This window comes from Palaemon carinicauda, chromosome 6 (genome assembly GCF_036898095.1).
Source record: "Palaemon carinicauda isolate YSFRI2023 chromosome 6, ASM3689809v2, whole genome shotgun sequence".
Lineage (NCBI taxonomy): Eukaryota > Metazoa > Arthropoda > Malacostraca > Decapoda > Palaemonidae > Palaemon > Palaemon carinicauda.
The window spans coordinates 138,692,871-138,717,760 of record NC_090730.1 but is presented as its reverse complement, the minus strand read 5'-3'; the positions used below and the strand labels follow the sequence as shown (position 1 = coordinate 138,717,760).

Sequence of the window (24,890 nt, the reverse complement as noted above, 5' to 3'; positions counted from 1 at the left end):
TTTCCCTGTTGGGGCCCCTGGGCTTATAGCATCCTGCTTTTCCAACTAGGGTTATAGCTTAGCAATTAATAATAATAATAAGAAACTATATGATTTTGATAACTACCTAAAAGTTAGAACTGTAGCATTTACTTATTTGGATGTGAGGGATCTCGTTAAGTATATTTTATTATTTGTATATGCTTTCTTTGTTTCAGGGCATCAGGGGGAAAGTTGGTAGATTCTAATCCACAAGTTGAAAAGGAAATGCAAAAGGAGCTAGACAAGGTTGCCCGTCAATATGGAGGAGGAGCTGGTGTTGATATGACAAAATTTCCTTCGTTTGAATTTACTGGTATGTTCAGTATCTTATTTTGATTAAAAATGTTTTTTTCTATTTTGCACAAAATAATTGAAGGTTTTCTAATGATACAATGCAACTACTGTACAGGTAATGCACAGTTTTAGCATTGATATGATGGGGTAAAATGTTTTTGGTACTAAACTACTTATGTTCTGATACAAATTCAAACCTTTGTCCTTTATATTGGAGAGAGAACAGCAAAGCTGAAGAACACAGCAGTTGAGCCTTTTATAATGAAGTGTAAAGAAGAGGTTGGTAATTACCAGCTAGGGCTGGAGCAGGAAAGCACAACCCCTCTTTTTAAATATTTAACTTAGCCGGTGAATATATAATAGCTGCTGCTCCAGCGGCTCGACAGAAAACACACAAAAACTCGCGAGCGATCGCTATGAAGGTTGCGGGTGTGCCCACCAGCGCCAACTATCGGCCAGATACCGCATATGCATGTAAACAAGCCTCAATTCTTCTCTGTCGGTCTGAACGACAAGACGTACCATTACTCGCTGTTAACCTGGAGTTTTTCAACAGACTTGGTGAAGTACTTCATTTTGGTTTGAGCTTTCGCAGTGCAGGTGTTTTATCCTCAACTTAAACTCTTGAACTCTTTTTTGGACAGATTTAATTGTTGATGACTTTGGATTGTTTTTTTGACTTTCTTTGACTTTTTCGAAATGGCTGACCCTTCTCAAATTCCTAGATTTCGTAAGTGTAATGCTAGGGATTGCAATAGGTGTCTTCCAAATGCCTCTCTCGACCCACATACTGTGTGTTCTAATTGTCGGGGTAAAACCTGTCAATTAGGAGATCGGTGTGAGGAGTGCGTGGGCCTTTCGGAATTCGATTGGCTTGAATATGACAAGTATTCTCGTAAGCTAGAGAGAGATAGGGTGAGGAGAAGTTCCTCTAGATCGGTAGATTTTTCCTCTCCCCATGCCCCTGAACCTAATCCTTCCCCTGTAGTAGTTGTGCCTGAACCCTCTACTAGCACTCAGGAACCATCAATGCGGGATATGTTACGTGCCATTCATGCTTTGGGCGAAAGAGTTGAGTCGTTAGCTACAGATCGTAATCAACTCATGGCTGACGTTAGAGTTAAAAGTGTCAGAGTGCCACAGTGGAAAATCGTGGGAAAGTGATTAGTGCGCAAAGTGTTATCAGTGTTGCGACCGAGGGTTCGTCTGTTCGTGCCTGTCGTTCGCATAGTCCGGGACCTCTTGCAAGCTCCCAAGCCCAGGGGAGAAGTAATGTCGTACGACTTATGGGTTCGAGAGGCCTTGATCAGCGAACAGACATTCCCTCTATGGTTTCAGGCGTGTCTCATCAAGACCGCCCCTACCATAAGACGAGAGAGACCATTTTCTCCTCGTCATCCAAAGGCTTTTCGCATAAGAAACCGTGGAGCAAGGTTTCAAGGCCCCTTAAGCGAAAGTCGGTCCCTTCAGGACAGGTCCAGCGTCCTGGTTGTAGCCATTGGGACAGCTCTGACCCTTTGCAGTCATCGGAAGACTGCTCGCCGCCTAAGCAGAAACGTTACACAGGCTCCGAGAGTCTTGGTGTAGGCAAGGTTTTGCAGTCACAGACGTTACCCTCGTCTTTTACCGCACCCATTCCCGTTGATCCTAAATGGGTTGTACTGCAAGACATGCAGATCAAGCTCGCCTCCCTTATGGAAGACTATTCTGCTGAAAAGGTTCACGATGATCCTCGCCGCTTAGCTAATCGAGATCCTGGCCTTCAGCCGCCAAAACGAGCCTTTGCTCGTCCTGTTGACGTTAGCGTTACTAAGTCACGTCAGTCACGCTTTGTAGAGCCTCACTCGATGCAGTCCTGTGTTGACTTTCAGCCGCATATGGACGTTCAGCCGCTTCCTAATGCTCTTGTTGACGTTCAGGACGTTCGCCAACCAGCGGAGTTGACTTGTTTTGACGCTGAGCGTCAAGCACCGCAGTCAAGAGTTGTTTTGACTGCTCAGTCTAGGCAGTCAAGGCAGTCTCGAGTTGACGTCGAGCGTCCTCCCGCTCCTGTTGTTGTTGACAGTCAGGCTGTTAAGCAGTTACATGACGTAGCGTCCTGGACTGCTACTGATGCACCAGTGCGTGTGGACTCTGCGTGTCAAGCATTGCCGCCAAGGCAGGTCTCCCCTTTGCTTGTTACTCAGCAGTTGTCGGACGAAGATCCTTCAGATGAGGACGTTGCTGATCCTCATCATGATGATCATCCTTCAGATGTAGACGAACCTAAGACGGTTCCTCCTTCGATGGACTTTAAGAAAATCATGTTGATTTTCAAGGATCTTTTTCCCGATCACTTTGTTACCGTTGCTCCTCGTTCGCCACCGTCTGAGTTTGCTCTAGGCTTACCTGCTAACATGCCAGCCTTTACTAAGCTAGTGCTTTCTCGCTCTTCCAAGAGGGCTTTACGACTTTTAGGCGACTGGTTGGATACCAGGAGGAGTTTGGGGAAGACGGCCTTTGCCTTCCCTCCTTCAAAGCTCTCTTCTAGATCGAGCGTCTGGTATGCCACGGGAGAAGTTCTCGGCTTGGGAGTCCCTGCCTCTGCCCAGGGTGACTTCTCAAGCCTCGTAGACTCTCCCCGCCGCCTAGCCATGAGACGCTCGAAGATTAGTTGGTCCTCCTCGGACCTTGACCATCTGCTTAAAGGCGTATACAGGGCCTTTGAAGTATTCAACTTTCTTGACTGGTCATTAGGAGCTTTAAGTAGGAAAATCTCGTCTGCTGACAGAGATGTTTCCTTACTTATCATGTCATGTATGGATAAAGCCATCCGCGATGGTTCCAATGAGCTCGCCTCCACATTTACGTCGGGAGTCTTAAAGAAGCGAGATTCCCTTTGCTCTTTTCTTTCGCCAGGAGTTACTCCCTGTCAGAGATCAGAACTGCTCTTTGCTCCCTTATCAGCGTCCTTGTTTCCGCAACAACTGGTTAAGGATATAGCTTCTTCGCTTGTGCAGAAGGACACCCATGACTTGATGGCGTCCTCTGCTCGCAAAGGGACTCCTTCTACATCCTTTGCTGTAAGACCCAGGATCGAGACTCCGGCATCCAGATTTATCCCGCCCTTTCGTGGCAGAGCTCCCAGCAGGGGAAGCGCTCGTGCCGAGGGAAAGAGAGGTAAGAAGAGAGGAGCCAAGTCCTCACGTGGCAGTCTCTGATTGCCCACAGCCTCAGACAGCGGTAGGAGCCAGATTGAAGAGCTTCTGGCAGGCCTGGGAGAAGAGGGGCGCAGACCAAGAGTCTGTTCGGTTGCTCAGAGAGGGGTACAAAATTCCGTTTGTACGCAAACCTCCTCTAGTGACAACTCCCATAGACCTCTCTCCCAGGTACCGAGAGGAGTCAAAGAGACAAGCCCTAAACCAAGAAGTGTCTCTGTTGCGAGAGAAGGGAGCGGTGGTGAAAGTCTCGGACCTTCAATCACCGGGGTTTAACAACCGTCTCTTCCTAGTCCCAAAGAAGACAGGAGGTTGGAGACCGGTGCTAGACGTCAGTGCGCTCAACGTTTTTGTTACGAAAACAAAGTTCACTATGGAGACCACGAAGTCCGTCTTAGCAGCGGTCAGAAAGGGAGACTGGATGGTCTCTCTCGACCTACGAGATGCGTACTTCCACATTCCTATACACCCGGATTCCCAACCGTTTCTGAGGTTTGTTTTCAGGAATGTGGTATACCAGTTTCGGGCCCTGTGCTTTGGCCTCAGTCCTGCTCCTCTCGTATTTACGAGGCTCATGAGGAATGTGGCAAAATTCCTCCATTTATCGGGTATCCGAGCCTCCCTATACTTGGACGACTGGCTTCTCAGGGCATCGTCCAGTCATCGCTGTCTGCAGGATCTTCATTGGACGTTGGGTCTGACCAAGGAATTGGGACTTTTGGTCAACCTAGAAAAGTCCCAACTGATCCCATCCCAGACTATTCTATATTTAGGGATGGAGATTCGCAGTCCAGTTTTTCGGGCTTTTCCGTCTGCCACCCGAATAGATCAAGCCCTGCTCAAAGTCCAACTAATGCTGAAGAGAGAACGGTGCTCAGTCAGGAATTGGATGAGTCTCGTAGGAACTCTATCATCCCTGGAGCAGTTTGTCTCGCTAGGAAGACTACACCTTCGGCCTCTCCAGTTCCATCTAGCCTTTCACTGGAACAAGGACAAGACGTTAGAGACGGTATCAATCCCGGTCTCCGAACCAGTAAAGGCATGCCTGAAATGGTGGAACAGCAATATCAGTCTGAGAGAGGGACTATCCCTAGCAGTCAAGAACCCAAACCACGTGTTGTTCTCAGACGCGTTGGATTTGGGTTGGGGTGCGACCCTGGACGGTCGGGAATGCTCAGGTCTGTGGACCTCAAGTCAGAAGAGCATGCACATCAATGGCAAGGAGCTATTGGCAGTCCACTTGGCCTTGATGAAATTCGAAAGTCTCCTTCGAAACAAAGTGGTAGAGGTCAACTCCGACAATACCACAGCTTTGGCGTACATCTCCAAGCAAGGAGGCACACACTCCCTCAAGCTGTACGAGATCACAAGGGACCTGCTCATTTGGTCAAGAAATCGAGGCATCTCCCTGTTAACGAGATTTATCCAGGGGGACTTGAACGTCTTGGCAGACTGTCTCAGTCGGAGGGGTCAGGTGATTCCCACGGAATGGACCCTCCACAAGGACGTGTGCAAGAGTCTTTGGGCGACTTGGGGTCAACCCACCATAGACCTCTTTGCCACCTCGATGACCAAGAGGCTTCCAATCTATTGCTCTCCAGTCCCAGATCCAGAAGCAATACACATAGACGCATTTCTACTAGATTGGTCTCATCTGGACTTATATGCATTCCCACCATTCAAGATTGTCAACAAGGTACTGCAGAAGTTCGCCTCTCACGAAGGGACAAGGTTGACGTTGGTTGCTCCCCTCTGGCCCGCGAGAGAGTGGTTCACCGAGGTACTTCGATGGCTGGTAGACTTTCCAAGAAGTCTTCCTCTAAGGGTAGATCTATTACGGCAGCCCCACGTAAAGAATGTTCATCAAAGCCTCCCCGCTCTTCGTCTGACTGCCTTCAGACTATCGAGAGACTCTCAAGAGCTCGAGGCTTTTCGAAGGAGGCAGCCAGTGCGATTGCAAGAGCGAGGAGAGCTTCTACCATTAGAGTATACCAGTCGAAGTGGGAAGTCTTTCGAGACTGGTGCAAGTCAGCATCTGTGTCCTCGTCCAGTACCTCTGTAGCCCAAATCGCAGATTTTCTCTTACATCTGAGAAATGTTCGCTCCCTCTCAGCTCCCACGATTAAGGGCTACAGGAGCATGTTGGCTTCGGTTTTTCGTCATAGAGGCTTAGATCTTTCCAACAATAAAGATCTCCAAGATCTCCTTAAGTCTTTCGAGACCTCTAAGGAACGTCGTTTGGCGACTCCTGGATGGAACTTAGATGTGGTTCTAAGGTTCCTCATGTCAGACAGGTTTGAGCCATTACATTCAGCCTCCCTGAAGGATCTCACCCTCAAGACACTTTTCCTAGTGTGCTTGGCTTCGGCAAAAAGGGTCAGTGAACTTCATGCCTTCAGTAAGAACATCGGCTTTTCTACAGAAAAAGCCACATGTTCACTTCAACTTGGTTTCCTGGCCAAAAATGAACTGCCTTCTCGTCCTTGGCCTAAATCTTTTGATATACCTTGCTTATCAGAGATCGTAGGCAACGAACTGGAGAGAGTGCTATGTCCAGTTAGAGCTCTTAAGTTCTACTTAGCCCGTACTAAGTCCTTACGAGGTAGATCTGAGGCATTATGGTGCTCAGTTAAGAAACCATCATTGCCTATGTCAAAGAATGCTTTGTCATATTTTATCAGATTTTCAATACGAGAGGCTCATTCTCACTTGAATGAGAAAGACCGATGTTTGCTTAAGGTTAAGACGCACGAAGTAAGAGCTATAGCAACCTCCGTGGCCTTTAAGCAAAATAGATCTCTGCAAAGTATTATGGACGCGACCTTTTGGAGAAGCAAGTCGGTATTCGCGTCATTTTACTTAAAAGATGTCCAGACTCTTTACGAGGTCTGCTACACACAGGGTCCATTCGTTGCAGCGAGTGCAGTAGTGGGTGAGGGTTCTACCACTACATTACCCTAATTCCAATATCCTTTTAATCTGTCTCTTGAAATGTTTTTAATCTTGTTTTTGGGTTGTACGGAAGGCTTAGAAGCCTTTCGCATCCTGGTTGATTTGGCGGGTGGTCAAAGTCATTTCTTGAGAGCGCCCAGATTAGGGGTTTGATGAGGTCCTGTTGTATGGGTTGCAGCCCTTGATACTTCAGCTCCTGGGAGTCTTTCAGCATCCTAAGAGGATCGCTGGGCTTCGTGAGGAAGACAGACTAACAAGGCAGAGTAATCGTCTAAGTCAACTTCCTTACCAGGTACCTATATATTTGGGTTTTGTTATGTTATAACTGTCAAAAACTCTAAGCATATACGCTGTAAACTTAATTAACTCTGGTCTCTACCCACCACCATGGGTGTGAATCAGCTATTATATATTCACCGGCTAAGTTAAATATTTAAAAATGATATTTTAATTATAAAATAAATTTTTGAATATACTTACCCGGTGAATATATAAATTAAAGGCCCTCCCTTCCTCCCCAATAGAGACGCAGCGGGATGAGAAGAATTGAGGCTTGTTTACATGCATATGCGGTATCTGGCCGATAGTTGGTGCTGGTGGGCACACCCGCAACCTTCATAGCGATCGCTCGCGAGTTTTTGTGTGTTTTCTGTCGAGCCGCTGGAGCAGCAGCTATTATATATTCACCGGGTAAGTATATTCAAAAATTTATTTTATAATTAAAATATCATGTTTGTTCACTGGCTAATCACTTTGGTAGCAACTTTTCAGGGTATTTTCTTCTTTACTCTAGGACACTTGGTTCCGTTAATGACGCTAGCAGCGTCGTTGGGTCCTAGACATGCTTAAGTGCTAGTATGTCTCCCACGACTCAAACGGCTGGGCAATATGCCAACCCTTGAGTGAGACTTCTCTGAAGTAGCAAGGAAATGGTTTCAGGAAGAACAAGTTTTTTGCCAAAGGAATAAGGTATCCTTCTTTTGATACACACGCTCGCGGAAATATGTCTCCTAGGGAGCGCTGTTGAATCATTGTTATTTGACGGGATTGGAACGCTGATTGCCGGACTTTGTCAGCAATCAGCTCCCTTTTTTAGCAAAGTTAAGCATGCCTAACAAGTGAGCATGCTCACCCCTGTGGAGGCAATATGCTTACTTAATACCAACACAGGATCCCTGTGTTGCTGAACAACTCTCAACATGTATAGTGTGGGCTTAAGCATAAATGCATGCTCTCACCTAAACACGCTAGCTCTTCTGTGTGCCCATAGCTGACTGACCTTGATTAGACCCCTGGCATCTGTTCAGCCTGTTAGAGGTGTAGGACAGGTGGGTTTAAACCCACACGATTGCGTGCTACAGTAAGCACGGCCAGGATTAAGTGTAAGTGTGAACTCTCTGGGAAGAGACTTTACGCCTTTGAGAATTAAAACATACGCTCTGATCCATGCAGTCTGTGGCCCTCAAGCATAATTATGACTGGACTGGCAGGTCTATTCAATATACCTCCTGAATGCCGGAGTCGTGACCGTCGTCATCCAATTACTCCTCAGGGTGATCTGTGCCCTCAATCCTATCGTTGATCGATATCTCCTAGAGTAGTTTCCTTTGCCAATAGTCATCTATTGTCCAAAATAGAGTTTGGGGTAATCTCTCTCTCTCTCTTTCTCTGTCTCTCTCTCTCTCAACATATCTTCCCGTATACCTGAAAAGGATTCTCAAGCTTTTTGGGAGATCATGACTCGGGATCCAAACGGAGATACTCAGATGGTATAGTTTGAGAAAATAATAATTACTTTTAAAATTCCTAATATTCCTTAGTTCCTGAATGTGTGTGCATAACAACACTCTGCCAACAGCAGAAGGTCTGGATACCATTTTGCCTGTGACCATAGTGGAGCTATTAGTGGCATTGATCAGACTCTGTTGAAGTCTTCCCTCAAAAGGCAGAATGTGGGAAATGCATATTCATCCAGATTGTCCCACAGTGTGTTTGAAGGTATCCTGGAATGCTGCCTGTTGGTCTAGTACAGGAGAGCATTACGCTGGAAGTTTCTGGTTTAGGGATATTGCTAATAGCTTTATGTCCGGCGATCCCCACAATATTATTACTTTGTTAACTATCCAAGGATTGAAAGACCACTCGGATCCAACTATCTGAATCCTTCTCAGATTGTCTGCTGACAGAGAAATCACATTGTTTTATGTCCACTGCAGGATTTCCACGGCTAGTTGGAAATTTGCTGTGAAAAAGTACCTCCTTGTTTATTTAAGTATGCCACTACAGGCATGTTGTCACTTATAGCACTACTGAGTGACCAGACAGATGATATGGGAAATGTTGAAGAGCAATGAATGTGGCAAAGGCGCTCTGATTCGGACCACAGTTTGGAGGCCATGTGGTGTAGCAGGTGGGGCACCCACCCTTCCTTAGTTGCATCGGTGAAGAACATTAAATCTGGAGGAGGAGAAAGAAGGTCTGTAAGTTTTTCTTCATATTTACCACGATCCCCAAGTCAAAACAAAACTGGGGAAGTGTGGGGAAGTCTGTCCAAATGGAGGAGTTGGGTCTCCAAGTCTTTCAAGGATTAGCCAGCTGTCTATGTAACAGTAGACGAATGCCGTTGGCGTAGGCCCAGGTTGATACCATGGTAATCACACTTGTGAACTTGAGGGGTTGTTGACAGGCTGAAGTACAGTTCCTTATATTGGTAAACCCTATCCTTTAGAACGAACCAGAGATACTTCTTTCAGATGGATGGATGGATCGGGATCTGAAAGTACGTATCCTTTAGATCCAACGAGATCAAGAAGTCCTTTGGTCTTTCGGTTTGCCTGACCTTGGCTGCAGTCTCCATCTTGAATGGAGTTTGTTGGATAAACACTTTCAGAGTCAAGAGATCGATGACTGTTTATCAGACTCCAGACGCCTTTTTACTAGAAAGAGTTGTCTGTAAAAGCCTAGGGAGCTGTTGAAGACAACTTTAGAGAGTGCCCTTCTATAGCACAGTATGGACTTCTTCCTGAAAGGCTGTCCCCATTGCTGGCTCTGTTGGTAAGGACAACAATCTCGTCAGGAGATGAATTTGGAGGAAAGTTGTTGAATGGAAAAACCTTTTGCCAGCCTTGCCAGTCGTATGACCTTGTCTTGGTGCTGGGACAAGGTGGCCAATGCATGAAACGCACCTTTCTCTATTCGGTCACCGCCTTGACGTTCTCAAGAAGGATCAAGGACGAGTTTGAGAGATGAATGGATCTTCCTCTGGAACTTGAGACGACAGCATTGCATCTCTTCAGGGTCTAGTTGGTCCACTGATTAGCATCATTGCGTCAAGAACTCCACCGCCCTTGCGTCAGTAAGGATACATTTAAACACCTTAAGCTTCTTGGGATCAGCCGAACCCCCCTGTTCCTGAACAGTGATCCCTCCAAGAGGAGTTTGCTTTTCCGTATTCACGGCCTGAGCTAGAGTGGCGACTAGAGAGAGAGAAAACTTATTCATGTGAAACTTGAATCTAATGTATTTGTTGATCAAGCTGACATAAATATTAGTTTATATATGAGTTTATATATGAAAGATCTGTTTTAATGTTGTTACTGTTCTTAAAATGTTTTAATTCATTACTTCTCATATATTTAATTTATTTCTTTATTTCCTTTCCTCACTGGGCTGTTTTTCCCTGTTGGAACCTTTGGGCTTATAGCATCCTGCTTATCCAACTAGGGTTGTAACATCATCATCTCCTCCCATGCCTATTGACGCAAAGGGCCTCGGTTAGATTTCGCCAGTCGTCTATCTTGAGCTTTTAAATCAATGCTTCTCCATTTATCATCTCTCACTTCATGCTTCATAGTCCTTAGCCATGTAGGCCTGGGTCTTCCAACTCTTCTAGCGCCTTGTGGAGCCCAGTTAAATATTTGGCGAACTAATCTCTCTTGGGGGGTGTGTAGAGCATGCCCAAACCATCTCCATCTACCCCTCATCATGATCTCGTCCACATATGGCACTCTACAGTAGTTTCATTTCTAATCCTGTCCTTCCATTCAACTCCTGATATTCTTCTGAGGGCTTTGTTCTCAAATCTACAAAATCTGTTGGATATTGTTTCATTATCTTACCACAACTCGTGTCCATACAGTAACACCAATCTCGCTAAACTGATACATAGTCTGATTTTTATATGTAATTTCAGGTTATTTTATTTCCAAATTTTTCTGAACCTAGCCATTTTCTGATTTGCTTTTTTCAATCTTTCACTAAACTCAAATTCTAAAGATCCTGTTTAGAGGTCATAGTTCTTAAAAATTTAAATAATTCCACGTCCTTAATCCTTTCTCCTTCTAATGATATTTCATCTTCCATTGCATATTCCGTTCTCATTATCTCTTATCTTTCTTCTATTTATCCTTATCTTTCTTCTATTTATCCTAAGTCCAACCTCGTGATATTTCATGCATTCTGGTAAGGAAGCTTTGCTAGTCCTTTGGTGGTCTGCTTATAAGGACAGTGTTGTAATAATAATAATGGCTATAAGTGAACTGCATGAAAACTATGATAGCCTATAACATATTACTGCTGATGTAATATTCATTATGAAGATATTTTGAATAAGTTAAGAATTTGCCAGAAGCGTAGCCTTCGCCATCCTTTCCATCTTCACTGAGTCAGTAGGGGCGAACACCACTGACTGGGCTTCTCCGTATTCACGCCCTAAGGTAGAAGGGCGACTAGACAGAGAATGTATTCATGTGATAACTAATAATAATGACTACAAATGAATTGTATGAAAACTATACCTTATCAAATATTAGTGCTGATGTAATATTCATTATGAAGATATTTTGAATAAGTCAAGAAATTATATGGTATGTGCCCATATTGTCAATACAGTAGCAGGAGCTTAAGACCAGTTGATCATGACCAAAGGTAAACAAAAAAAATGACTAATTATTGATTGTTAAAATGCTCCAGAAGTTGTAAAATAAATACAAAAATGCTTTAATAATGATATCCTATTACAGGAGACCCCCAGGGTACAGCATCCCCAGCTTACGTTTTTTTTACGTTACGGTGTGGAATGCGATGTTTTTTCGTCCCCTCGTTACGACATTTTCCCCACTTTACGGCATCAAATTCCAAAATTCAAAGTTGGCGGTTTTTACGCGTACGACTGTTCGAGTCACTCTCCTACCACCATGCTCATACGTCACTGCTTACGTCACTAAGAAGCTGGTCTGCTATTGGTCGGCGTCACGGCGTCACTAAGATGCCGATATGCTATTGCCTAAAATCCCTCCTCTCAGTCTTTGTTAATCACGCGTTCAGTTCAGATTCTCGTGTGCGTTTCGTAAAGACTTGATCTTGTGTGAGTGCTTGCGATGTGGTATTTTTTGTGCATTTTAGTGCTTAATTCCAACTTTAATTCGTTAGCCATGGGTCCCAAGATTGCTAGTGATGTTAAAGGGAAAAGTAAGATGATTACTATGGAAACGAAGCTGGAGATATTAAAGAAATGTGAAGAAGGCATGTGCATGGGGCTTGTTGTTGATGAGGCTGACGTCGATAACCTTATGGAGGAGCACAGGGAGGAGCTTACGACTGAAGACTTGAAGGAGTTGGAGGCAATGCAATTGACCATCATTCAAGAAGAGCACAGCTCTAGTGGTGGCGAGGCCGGGGGGGAGACTGAAGAAACGACATCAGCAGAAATAAGGGAAGCTATCGGTTGGTATGAAAACCTTACGATTCATTAAAAAAAAAAAACACCCAGAAAAACTTCACACAGGTCGTCTTCTTGAGAGTGTTAATGACAAGTGTATGAGTCATTTTAGAAATATTTTGAAGAGTCGTTAGAAACAGGCTTCTTTGGATAGATATTTCTCCAAAAGAGAAGTGTCAGAAAGCAAAGATGAGTAATTCTATTAAAAAAGCTAAAAAAAGAGTAATTTTTCAAGTTCTAAACAAAAAAAAATAAAAAAGATTTCAAAAGACATAAATAATAAAAAAAAAGACATTTTTAATTTTAAGTCTTTAATAGTAAGAATAAATTTATTATTAAGTGTACATAACATAATTAGCATTGATACGTTTTTATATCTACGGCCTCCTCCCCCTCTGCCTCCACCCACCACCAGCTTAAGTCACGTCACTCCAAAGGTAAACAAAATTTAATTTTTCCTTTACAGTGCAGTATATAATTTTTATTTGTGTAATGTTATTTAATTTTATACTGTACAGTACATGTATATTATATACTGTATACAGTAAGTATACTGTAGTACAGTGCTTACTATACTATTTTGTTACATACTAATTTTCAAGGTTTTTACCTGGGGTTTTGCATGCATTAGCTATTCTATTGCCCGCCATACGACATTTTCACCGTACGATACCAACTCCAGAACGGATTAATGTCGTATGGCGGGGGTCTACTGTATTATTATTATTAACCAAGAAAATGAAATACAGTAATGATATACAGTAAGAAAATGTTGATAAAATATGACATGAATATTACAGTATCATGATGCACCATTATAAATCAATGGAAACTTCATATTTTAAGTGTGACTTGCGTCTTGGTCCCTATCTTGGTCATAAGTCGACAACTACCTGTACGTACAGAGATCATATCTATCGCTGAATGGCTCATACTAAGAGCATACCCAGCGCTAAGCGGTTTGGAATACAAGTGCTCATACGCCTGTTGCTAGCTCGGTCTCATAAGAGATTGAGCCCTAGTTTTCTCGATTGGGATAAAAGGCCCCTAACCATCTTGTAGATTGGAAACGAATTGAGTGATTTCAGAGCTTCACTGTTGATGTCTTGGAAGCCTACTGATTCTGGTCAGCCGTTTCATTAGTGAAGAGGACAGTACCAGAATTGAAGAGGGTAAGGTAGGCGAGGCCCTCATTTACACTAGGGCTGACAATTCCTCCATTCAACCACCACCAGTGGGGAATGCCTGGCAGAGAAATTAATGAAGTGGTAATTTCACTGGGCAGAACAAAAGGGCATATAGAAGTCCAGGATGGGTCTCGGAGTTTTTCTAGCTGTATTTTTTGATGAAAAAGCCTCTGCCTGCTGGAGACCTGTCATAGAACTATCAGCCATGAACGAGTTCATTCACTAGACACGGTTCAGTATGGAGAGGTCCACCACGGTCAGACAGGCAGTGAGGAAGAACTATGATTTTCCTCAATCTAACGGATGCATACTTTTCAAATTCCCATATTTCATTCTTCAAGAAAGTATTTACGCTTTGTCTTGGGTAGCACAGTCTTTCAGTTCAAGGTTCTTTGCATTCGGGTGTCCATGGCCCCTCCTGTATTTACTTGAGTGTTTTCTTTGGTGTTAGTGTGGGTTCATGCAAACAAAATTTGTCTGATCCAGTATTTAGATGACCAGCTAATACTGGGGGACTCGTAGACACAACTTCATCATCATTGAGACAGACTTCTCATCTTTGGTCACGATCTGGGAATTGAAATTAATCTAGAGAAGTCCAAACTTGTCATATGCAAAGAATATACCCTGGTAGGGACATGAATACAGTAATAAAGAAATTTGTCCATCCCAAGACAGTAACATGATTCTGGATGGTAGCTCATCCTTTCCTTCATTGATCACAGGTATCAGCAACAGCTACTAGGCCACGTGACTATGTTAGAGAGACGTATTCCTCATGGTCATTGCTACCTACAATCATTACAATGGTATCTAAAGGACATAGTCACAGACCACTAATTCTCCTCTTACCCTAGTACCAATCAAGTGAGACCAAACTCGACCTACCGCGGTGGCTAGACAAGGAAAATCAGTTTTGGGGTTCTTCCTTATGTCTGCCTCCAGATATTCTTTTTACTGATGTGTCAGAGAGGGTGGGATCCCCACGTCCTTGGCCATCTGGCATCAGGACAATGGTTGCATGAGGACAATTCTCTTCATGTCAATGTTCAGGAGTTTTAAGGCAACTTACCCAGCACTTCAACATATCCAGCCTCTTCTAGTTGGTCACTCGATGGCATGGGTGAACAACGATGCACCTGTAGTGGCTTGTGTCAAAAAGGAAGGCAGCACAGTCTCACAACTATTGTGAACTAGCTATTTTGGTGCATGAATGGGGAGTTTGCAACGTGGTAGTCCTCTCAGCCTGGTTCATTACCTGCAAGAGGAATTTCCTAGTGGAGAAGTTGAGTTGGAAGGGTCTGATAGTTGATTCAAAATGGTCTTTACATTACCAAGGCAGAAAATTCAGTTTATTGCTCGCCAGTTTCGGACCCAGGTGCCAGACCCAGCAGCGGCACTTGAAGACGCATTCCAGCAATCCTTAGATGGCTTCAACGTCTATGCTTTTCCACAATATTGCCTACTCTGAAGGATGATGAGCAAGGAGTTTTCATCCCAAAACTGGCAGGTTCATCCTTGCCAAGATTCTCAGATGTGTCGTACCATACTAGTGGTATTTTTAAATTTATTCCAGAAGCAGGTCTTTTGAAAACTATTCAAGTTATAAGGATGTTCTTGGTTTTATTGTTTTAAACTGACTCACCATTAATTTATTTCTTTATTTATAACAAATAACATCGGCGTCAATGATGCCAGATAACTGATAATCAATCAATCGTCCGAAAACCTTAAGATGACTCATAGCTCTGAAATGGCCAAAAGCAGAATGGTAACCTGACCTGCTTCTCCCGTGGCGCAACCTGCTCCGTCAACCCCACCTGCTGAGGTTCTACAACTAATTGGAATCCATATCACTTCATGGGTGGAATTTATCCATCATCTCTTCTGAGAGTGTCTTTTTGCGCAAGACGTCTCGATTCCTTAAGCAATCCTCCTCTGAGATGTTCCAGGCAAAGTGGGCCTTCTGTGGTTGTTTCTGTTGAGGGAACACTTCTCCTGGAGCCTATATTCCACTAGTAGCAGGTTTTCTAGTTTAACTATGAAAGGATAAAAGGTCTCGAGTCGCAGCGGTAAAAGGGTATCGTTTTTCCTTGAACCAGGTACCGAGACTGAGAGGAGTGGCTATTTCTTCTTTGTGTGAATTATCTGTACTTACTAGAAGTATGGAGAACTGTCCTCATAAAATTCAACCTCCATCTTGGAATGTGACCAAGGTTTAGTGGTATTTAAAGAGAGCTCCTTATGAACTGTTGAGATTAACCTTAGGTATGGACTTTACCCTGAAAACTTTGTTTGATTTAGCTTTAACTAAGCCTGTAAGTGAACTATACAGTGACTCATATTTGTTTATTTTTTCTCTCATTCTGAGCTCTGGAGGCAGGTCTCTTTATCTTTCGTTCCTGATTTTGCGGGTAAAATTCAGTCCATTGGTCGTCTACTCCAGGTTTTCATCCTGTACAGTTTTATCGCTTGGGTGAGTAACAGACAGTCTGTAGAAGTTCCTTTTGTGTCCTGTAAGGTGGATAAAGTGCTTTCTCTTGAGAACCCAGGATACAGAACCTGTTCATAAGCATGGGTAGGGTGAAAAAGTCACCCAAAACACAATTTCCTTTTGGTTGAAGGAGACTATCAATAGAGCAGTATGCCCTAGATCCCCCAGGTGCATCAGATCAAGATAAGGTGCAAGCCCATGAGATCAGAGGAGTTGGTACTACTGTTGCTTTTAAGAAAATTCTCTCAGTAGTATGAAAGTCAGACCACCTTTAATGTGCATTGTTTGTAGGAATACACTCGGAAGTCTATTAGATACAGTTTCACAGGACCTTGATTGCTGTTTGGCAAGATATTTAGCGACCCTTGCTCATTTGTAGGACCGAAAGTATTAACTCAAAGATAGCAGTTACAAAGTAAGTCTAGGATGAGAGAGTGTGTGTGTGTCGGTCAGTTTTCTTCTCTTTTCCCCTGGGGATATAGCTGCTGGAAACCTATGTAGCTGGATGGAAGTAGAAATACAGTTAAGCCTCACCTATTACTAGAAGCTTTTTTATTACTGTACTGATAAATAGACGTGCTCATTCTAACTCATCCTTATGAGGGGAAGGATGAATATTTACAGGCAAATCCATCAATTTCTATATACCTTATTTGACACACACTAGTTAAAAAAGAAAAAAAAAAAAATTCTTTTGCAACATCCTTGGTTTTCTAGGCCATAAACCTAACGGTACTCTCGACCCTTATTAGTAAGATGTCCAGGTTATTATTAGTTGTTATAAAGACAGAGACTTCAATTGTTGCAAAATATGACGTTTTGATTGCAAAGACTAGCCTATAACGAAGGTAAACACCCTACTGATTCTCAGTGATGATCTTTAGTGGGGATTAATTATCTTGAATGTTACTTGAAAGAAAAACTCATTCTTGGGGTAATCAGTTGCTTGAAATAAGAAACAAATATGAGGTGACTAACATTCATGTCAATAAGATAATTGCCACTTCACTATGGTTAGTGCTTCACTTCAAGATAGTTCCTTATACGGTACACTATATAATTTATCTTGGTGCTTAGGAGAAAATATCCATAAAGCTACTGTAGTCATGCCTCATCACCGAGTTTATCTCTGTGGATTGTGATCATATTCAATATTTAAACTAAAAACTTTTCCTTTTGCCTTGTAATACCCAAAATACTGTACTTTTATGGAGTAGAACAAGATACTCAAGGTGTACAGTTTGCCCTCCCTCTTAAAAACAACTTGGCCCAAGTAAAATACAGTAGTGGTCATAGTTTAGTGGAACCTCGACATACAATTGCCTTTACATATGATTGGTCCCAACATCCAACGTAAAATTCCATCGAATTCTCGTCTCGACACCCGACGTCATGCTCCAACATCCGACGTAGACCACACGCGTAGAATTTTCTTGAAGCGTCGATGGTAGTTTCTTGTTTACGCTGGTAGACGGCAGCACGTCGTAGGGACGCCAGTGAGGGTCGTGTCGGTCAGTTCTTTATTCTTGTGTGCATCATGTGGTTGTACCCTGTTCGGTCCGTTATTAACAATGCTTATTATCTTCCTTTTTACACGTTTCAATTTTTATTTTACTTATAATCATGGGTCCTAAGAAGCTTAGTTTCGGTACAGGTATTAGTAGTGGTGAGAAAAGGAAGAAGGCAATGCTTTCATTAGAATTGAAGCAAGAAATTGTAGTAAAACATGAGCGCGGTGTGCATGTGAGTGATATGGCTAAACAATATGGCCGGAATATGTACGATCTTGATGATCATCAAGCAGAAGACAGTCGTTAAAGCAGTCAAACCATCGAAGGGGATCCATTATTTCAAAACGTCTCAGCCCTACCCTGGAAGAGATGGAACGCCTTTTGTTAATATGGATAAAGGACAAAGAGATTGTTGGCGATACGATCATTTGCGAGAAGGCCAGCGCTATATACAGTATTGTGATTTGAAGGTGGCGGGCTCTAGGGGTGACGCGGGGGGAAAGTTCAACCGATTCTACGACGGCGGAATTCAAGGTGTCTCGCGGATGGTTCGAGAAATTTAAGAGGTGGACCGGGATTCATTCAGTTGTTCGGCACGGTGAGGCTTCAAGTTCAGACACCAAGGCGCTAACGATTTTGTTAAGTTTGAAAAGATCGTGGAGGATGAAGGCTACGTAGAGCAGCAAGTTTTCAATTGTGATGAAACAGGTCTGATTTGGAAAAAGATGCCTAGTTGAACATACATCACCACCGAAGAGAAGAAAATGCCTGGACATAAACCTATGAAGGATCGGTTGACTCTCGCCCTATGTGCCAACGCCAGCAGGGACTGCAAAATCAAGCCGTTATTGGTTAATTACTGTATTCCGAAAACCCTAGGGCATTTAAGGCACATAGTCAATAAGGAGATGCAGCATATTTTCTGTTGTGCCAATTCTAAGGCTTGGGTTACTAAGCACTTCTTTGTTGAATGGGTAAACCAAGTTTTCGGCCCAGCTATCAAGAAGTACCTTCAGGAGAGGAATTTGCCTTTAATGTTTTTGCTTTGCTTGGATAATGCTCCCGCTACCCCCCAGGACTCGAAGATGATATCATCAACCAGTTCTAGTTTATCAGAGTGCTGTATCTTCCACCAAACACCACCCCTATCCTCCAGCCCATTTTAAGCTGCTCTACAACAAGCACTTATTTAAGCAGTGCTTTAATGTCACGAAAAACACCAACTTAACTTTGCGTGAATTTTGAAGGAGCCATTTCTATATCGTGCACTGCTTGAAGATGGGAGTAACTCGACAGACACTGAATTAAGTTTGGAGGAAGCTTTGGCCTGATGCTGTTTCTCCCAGAGATTTTGAAGGTTTTGGCCTCGAAACTAAACCTGTGCTTGCCGTAGGGGAAGACGTAGAAGATATTGTATGCCTTGGCAAGTCCATGGGTCTGGAGGTTGATGAAGATGACATCACCGAACTTGTCAAGGAGAATCATGAAGTGCTCACCATCGAGGAACTCAAGGAGCTGCATGTCATGCAGCATGATGAGTTCCAAGCGCAGTTGAGTGAGTCTGAGGAGATCGAGGTGGTAGAGGATGTAATTAAAGAGATGTTAGCACATCATCAACTCGTGGTTGACTTCATTGATAAGTATCACCCACAGAAACTTCAGGTTTGCTGTGTAGTTTCGCAATTCGATGATGTCTGCTTAACCCATTTCAGAAAAATTCTGAAAAGCCGTACCAAGCAACTTTCTCTCGATAGTTTCTTAAAAAAATCTACGAAGCCTTCTAGTGATCGTGATGAAGAGAAAGAAAGTGAAGCAATGAAAACTAAGATTGAAGTGAGTGAAAGTGATGAAAATTAAAAATCAAAAAGAAAAAAAGAAAATGTAAAAAAAAAAAAAAAAAAGATATAAAAATTAAATAAAAATAAATAAGCTGAGTTAGGTTAAAGCTCACATATTGTAAGTTGAGTAAGTTATAGTACATTATCGCAGTCACCATCTCTACCTCCTCGCCTACCGTCCGTCTCCTCCTGCGTAGTAAAGTGTACACCTTCGTTGGCCTGTCACTAAGGTAAAGTGACAATAAAAACCCCTTTTTTATTTATTATTTCTTTATAATTATTCTTTTTTTTACATCTCTATTATACTGTATAATGCAATTGTATTATTGCTATGTGTAATTGTGTAGTAATTTATTAAGGAGTTGTCATAGGTTTTTGGGCTGTAGAACGAATTATACAAAATACAGTGTATTCTTATATTCGCTCCAACATACGATCCTTTTAACGTACGATCTAGGTCCCGGAACGAATTGAGATCGTATGAAGAGGTTCCAATGTACTACAATATTTTTTGTTATATTGTTTCCTAATTACTAAACTGCTCTGTGAAAGCTGATTCTTTGTAAGCCCTATAATTTTCTTGTTTCCTGCAGCTACTTTTGGTTAGAAAGATAGAAATGACAAATTAGAAAAGGCAGTGCCTCTAGTGTTATTTACCAGGAGTTACAATGTTATGTTTTTCAATTGTTTATTCAAGTGGTAGCCTACCTTGCAACAATTATTATTTTAGGCATTACTGCATAAGTAAAATAAGAGACGTGTTTTGGAATGGAATTCATTTAGTTATTTCCCTGAAAATCCATCTGATGATCTTCCTTCAATTTTATGTAAAATATTCTAAATTATTTCCTTTTTTTTTTCAGATCCAAAGATTAACCCTCTTTAATCAAGTTCAGCTTCCCATCATTTATTTGTAAAAAGTACCTTTGTAAATCACAATGTCAACACTGAAATATATGTTAAATAAAAAACAGTAGAATATAAAATGTATTATTGTTTCCTATATATTTTTACAGTTAAGTCTCATTATTTGATTAGTTTACAAACACCTAGCAGGTAATTGTAGTATATTTTTATGTTATTCATTAGAGTAATTTACCCCTCGTAATATCTGTTTGATATACATCAGTTCCAATTTTACGTCGCTCATGACTGAGTGTAAAATAGAAAACTAAAATCCACGCTAAGCCGTTTTATCCAACCTTATGTCGGTCTCTACACTAAACAATAAGAAAGAAAAGCTGAACTTTACAGTACTGTACTTCTCATGTAAGATTATTAATGTAGATCCTTTGTGGTAATGCCTTGCCCTATGTCGTTAATTGGTTCCACGCCACCTGATGTAAATCCATTTTCAGCGTAGGTTGGATTTTTTGCCTATGAAGCGACTTCTGTGTTCATTATACACATACTAAACACGAAAAAGTACTTACACTTGGTTTCATTTCATAAAAACTAGATACTGGAGGTCCTCAGATTACAAGAGTTATTCATTCCTACGCTGCATCAAAAGTCTAATTTATACACAACTTTGTGCATACATACATATGTATTTACATATGTGTATAATATACTTTAAGAAATACATATTACAGTACTTTAAAAAAGAGAAAACAGTCCCTTATCATTAATAAATTACTATATCCTATGCAAACAAATACCTGTACCCTTTACAGTAGCGTACCTACACTTATACAGTATTAGTAAACAATAAGAAATCCATATAACTATTCCATACCTTTATTCTTGTAGTTGACACGCACACTGCCATCAAAAGTCGCCCTTATGCTTTCCTGACATGATGCATCTAAAAAAAAAAAAAAGGCTTAAAACTATCCAAGGAAGAGCGGCACCAAAATCCAGAATTTGCATCGTAAACAAAGATGGCAAATTAATGCTAAAGTTATATGTAACATGCTACTCTATGGCGTCATTTTTCTTGCAACTTCAGCCAGTAGTTGGATGTATCTGTAAACCAAATGTTGTCGTTCGAAATTGAGTTTAAGGTTTTTTCTCAGTATCTTGTGGGAGCCCGTTTGTAATTGCAAATTGTTGTTGTTTGAAATTGAGTTATTGGATTTTTTAAGTACTTTATGGGTGCCCGTTATTAACAACAAATCATCATAACCTGAGGACTTCCTGTACCTACAGTGTACTAATAAGCTTCCTTTTGAAGTATGTTACAGTATAGCATTTCTTTGTTATTGTACAATGTAGAAATTGACTTAAGGGGGCGCCGGCCAGAATCACAGTATATGGGAGTATAGGAATAAAAAACACAATCCTGAAAAAAAATTCACCGAGCTTTGTATAGCAATGGAGAATGCGTATGAGAAATATTGCCAAAATTCCTCTTGCTTTCATAGTTACAGGGTAATTAGTAAAAGTAACTCAAACCATCAACATTGTTCCCTACAAGAAAATACAGTATTTCTTCTGTTATTGTAAATTTTCATAATTATTACATTTTGATGTGAAAGAAAATGAACAATGGCATCTGTATAACTTCCACAAGTCGCAGACAATGTATTACACTGTAAACTGTCACCCTTCGCCCTTCAGTCCTACCACAAACCTCAAAGAGAGTACATGCCTGAGTTAGACCTCTGACATTCACCTATTTTTATGTTTGTTTTTCTTTTTTTCGGCAAGAATTTTATCATTTCAAAGAGGAAAAGACAATTTCAACATCTTGCTAACACAAGGAAGAAAAAAATTCGCTATTAAGAGTTCAGAAGACGGTAATATCGGTAGTGGGGGGAGAGAGAGAGAGAGAGAGAGGGAGATTGTGTGTGTGTGTGTGTGAAGGCAAAAGAAAGATATTGAGCAAAAGGATCGTTGCTTGAGTAAATTATGATAAATAACTGTTTTTGTTTATCACTATCCAAAAAGGAACCAAAAAGTCATAATAATCAGGATTTATTAATATTGTCTTTGTAAAAATACACAGAAAAACTTTGAATGCCCGTATCTCAAAACTATACTCATCGATCTTCAAATTCAATAGTCTCCCTTAATTTTAAAGATGCACTATAGCATTGAAATTTGGTATATAACTTAGAAATACTTTATAAAACAATAAAATGAAGCCCTCTATTCCAATTTTTTTTTTCATATTTTTTTTACTTATTTTTTCCCCTTTTTTTAGGGTTTATTGTTTTACCATAATGAAAAATTCATATCTGGCAAATTACTTTTAGAAAATAAAAAAAAACTAAATAATATTGGAGGTCTATATTGGGTAGTAATCCCAGATCTTAGTAATAATTATCATGGGAGGAGATAAAATTTGAAAAACACTAATTTTCAGGATAAATCACCCTGGCGTCGCAAAACCGAAGGTCAAGAGACAAAAATCCTAAGCAGTTTGGAGATATCCTAAGTCACCTTATTAAGTGGTATGAATGTCAAAGTCCTGTTGTTAAAAATCGGCATTAGCCGGCTGGACCCCTTGAGGATGAGCGCAGTAGTTGGAACTTATGTAACATTGAACTAATAGTAAAGATTGGTATTAATGTATCGGGTTTTTATAAAATAATAGCAGGTTGTAAGTACTGTACTTACAAAACTTGTGTTCAGTATGAATATTGTATAGGGAATGTATGTCACTTATAGGGTAAAATCCATCCTACGTCATAAAATTGACTTGATCGGGTCTCTCGGATGGAGTGTTATTACTGTACTATAAAAGCATAATAAATTGAAACCAAAACTCATTGTAGTTTTAGGCAGTTACAAAGCATTCATGCTGTGTAAAAAGGGGAGAAATTTAGTTTTCCAGGAGAACTCCCTACAACAGACCTCTAAAGCCTCTCCGGGGGATGGGAAAATGTATGGTATGTTATAGTTTTGAAAGGTGCGTCCACACGGCTGAACAGTGTCTGTCGGGCAAACACTGTTACCGTATTTTAAGTTGAAAGAGAATGACATAGCGTTGAAATGAGGGAAGTTGATATGGTAACAAACACTGGTACCAGATGAAGTAGACTACCTGGATTTTTACTCCTTTTTCCAGACAAAGACCGGAAGAAATGTCCGAAGCTGATGTTCGCTGACATCTCTGTTATCTTTGTCAGTGTTATAATCTGTACTCTAGAATCAAGTAGTAGTTATCTTCAAGTATGGAGCATCATAACCATAGTACACCATAATATAAAAGCACAATCCAATAAATTGAATTATGCAGCATGATCCTGATCTTTTGAGAACAATGGAATGGTACATGGAAGGAATAGTTGCAAAGATGAAGTGAAAAGAGAAGTCATTCATCCATTTTAAGGGAAACTCAAATTGATTATGAATCTGACTTTAAAAACTTTTATACTGATGGGCTCAAATGTTTTATACATTTTATCGGAGAAATGAAATCCTTTCATAGGTGAGCAGGAAACATGTATGAGAGGAAGCATTTTTCCAGAAGCACTTCTGGAGGAATTACAGAATCACATATGCCTGGCTTAAAATAACCTGTCGGTAAACTTAGGATGTTATTGTTATTGACGTTCAATATACAGTATATTATATAAAGAGTATCCTTGATCCTCTTATGGACCTTGTGGGACAAAGTCTCCCTTACCATGCAAACAGGTAAGTTTGGTTGTGCTATGTTTGTTTACTATATTATGATTCCTACGTGAACATAAACTCGTCTGCCTGATCCAGACCTGGGAGGTACAGTACTCTATTCAGAACTTTAATACAAACTACGCTTTACGTATATACGACACGATATACTTTCTGCTTGCTTATTGTTCCTTGAACTCACAATCTCGGGTTTTTTCCTAGAGTCTATACAGATTTTTCCCTGTAGGGGGCAGGAAGAGCTGGCATATGGTATGCTCAGTTGGTTGATGTATTACGGTAACATCAAGTGTCTTGGTCTTTATGACCAATTAGGAAATAGTCAATTCGAGATAACGGCACTATTAAATCCACAGATACATTAATGCTCTGGTAAACTTCCATCAGCACGACATGGCCTGAGCCCAAAAAACGGATTTTGAGCGAAGCTAAAAATCTATTTTTGGGTGAAAGAGCCATGTCGTCCTGATGGACCCACCCTCCTTTGATAAAAGGATGTTAATCCCTCCCTTTTGGTACTGTATCTGTAATACTTGCAAAGCTACGGAGAATGGTTTGGTGGCGCCATACGGTGGCGATTGGCAGAACTATTTACAGTACATTAAGAGAAGTCGAGTGGTTTACCTCTTTAACGACTCTCCTATTTTTCTTGCTACTTTCCCTCTCGAAGTGAAAGGCTATTCGGGGTGTAAATAGCTATGAGATGTGTCAAGATACGTCCTTACGCGATATCCCTTGGAGAAATTTAAGGGATACTCGCTCCAGGAGTTAGAATTCTGGGTACCTTCGGTAATTTCTCTGGGATATATCACTGTAGTCACATATAACTTAGGAAGCTACTAATGAAGGAACTTCCATCAGGACGACATGGCTCTTTCACCCAAAAATGGATTTTTCGCTTCGCTCGAAATCCGTTTTCTTGACCTCTGTTGTTGTTGTGAGGGTATTTTAATTGCATATAGTTCATTAATAGGTTAGTAGTTTGGAAGGATTGACTTAAAGCCATATAATATACTCTTTTTGACTAGGGTATGTACTGTAGTTTTATGCAAGTAATATAAGAATATTTACCGGTAATTTTATCTTCATGTATTTA

At 41.3% G+C, this 24,890-nt stretch overlaps 1 protein-coding gene across 1 annotated transcript in view; it reads left to right on the top strand.

Annotated features, from left to right (window-relative positions):
• Positions 1-20,199, top strand: part of ATPsynCF6 (ATP synthase, coupling factor 6) — a 42,945-nt gene extending 22,746 nt beyond the window's left edge. The window contains exons 3-4 of the mRNA XM_068375429.1: positions 198-334; positions 20,077-20,199. Of these exons, the coding sequence (XP_068231530.1) occupies positions 198-334; positions 20,077-20,099 (160 nt within the window). The 3' untranslated portion in view covers positions 20,100-20,199. The remainder of the gene's footprint in view (positions 1-197; positions 335-20,076) is intronic.
• The last annotated feature ends 4,691 nt before the right edge of the window (positions 20,200-24,890 follow it).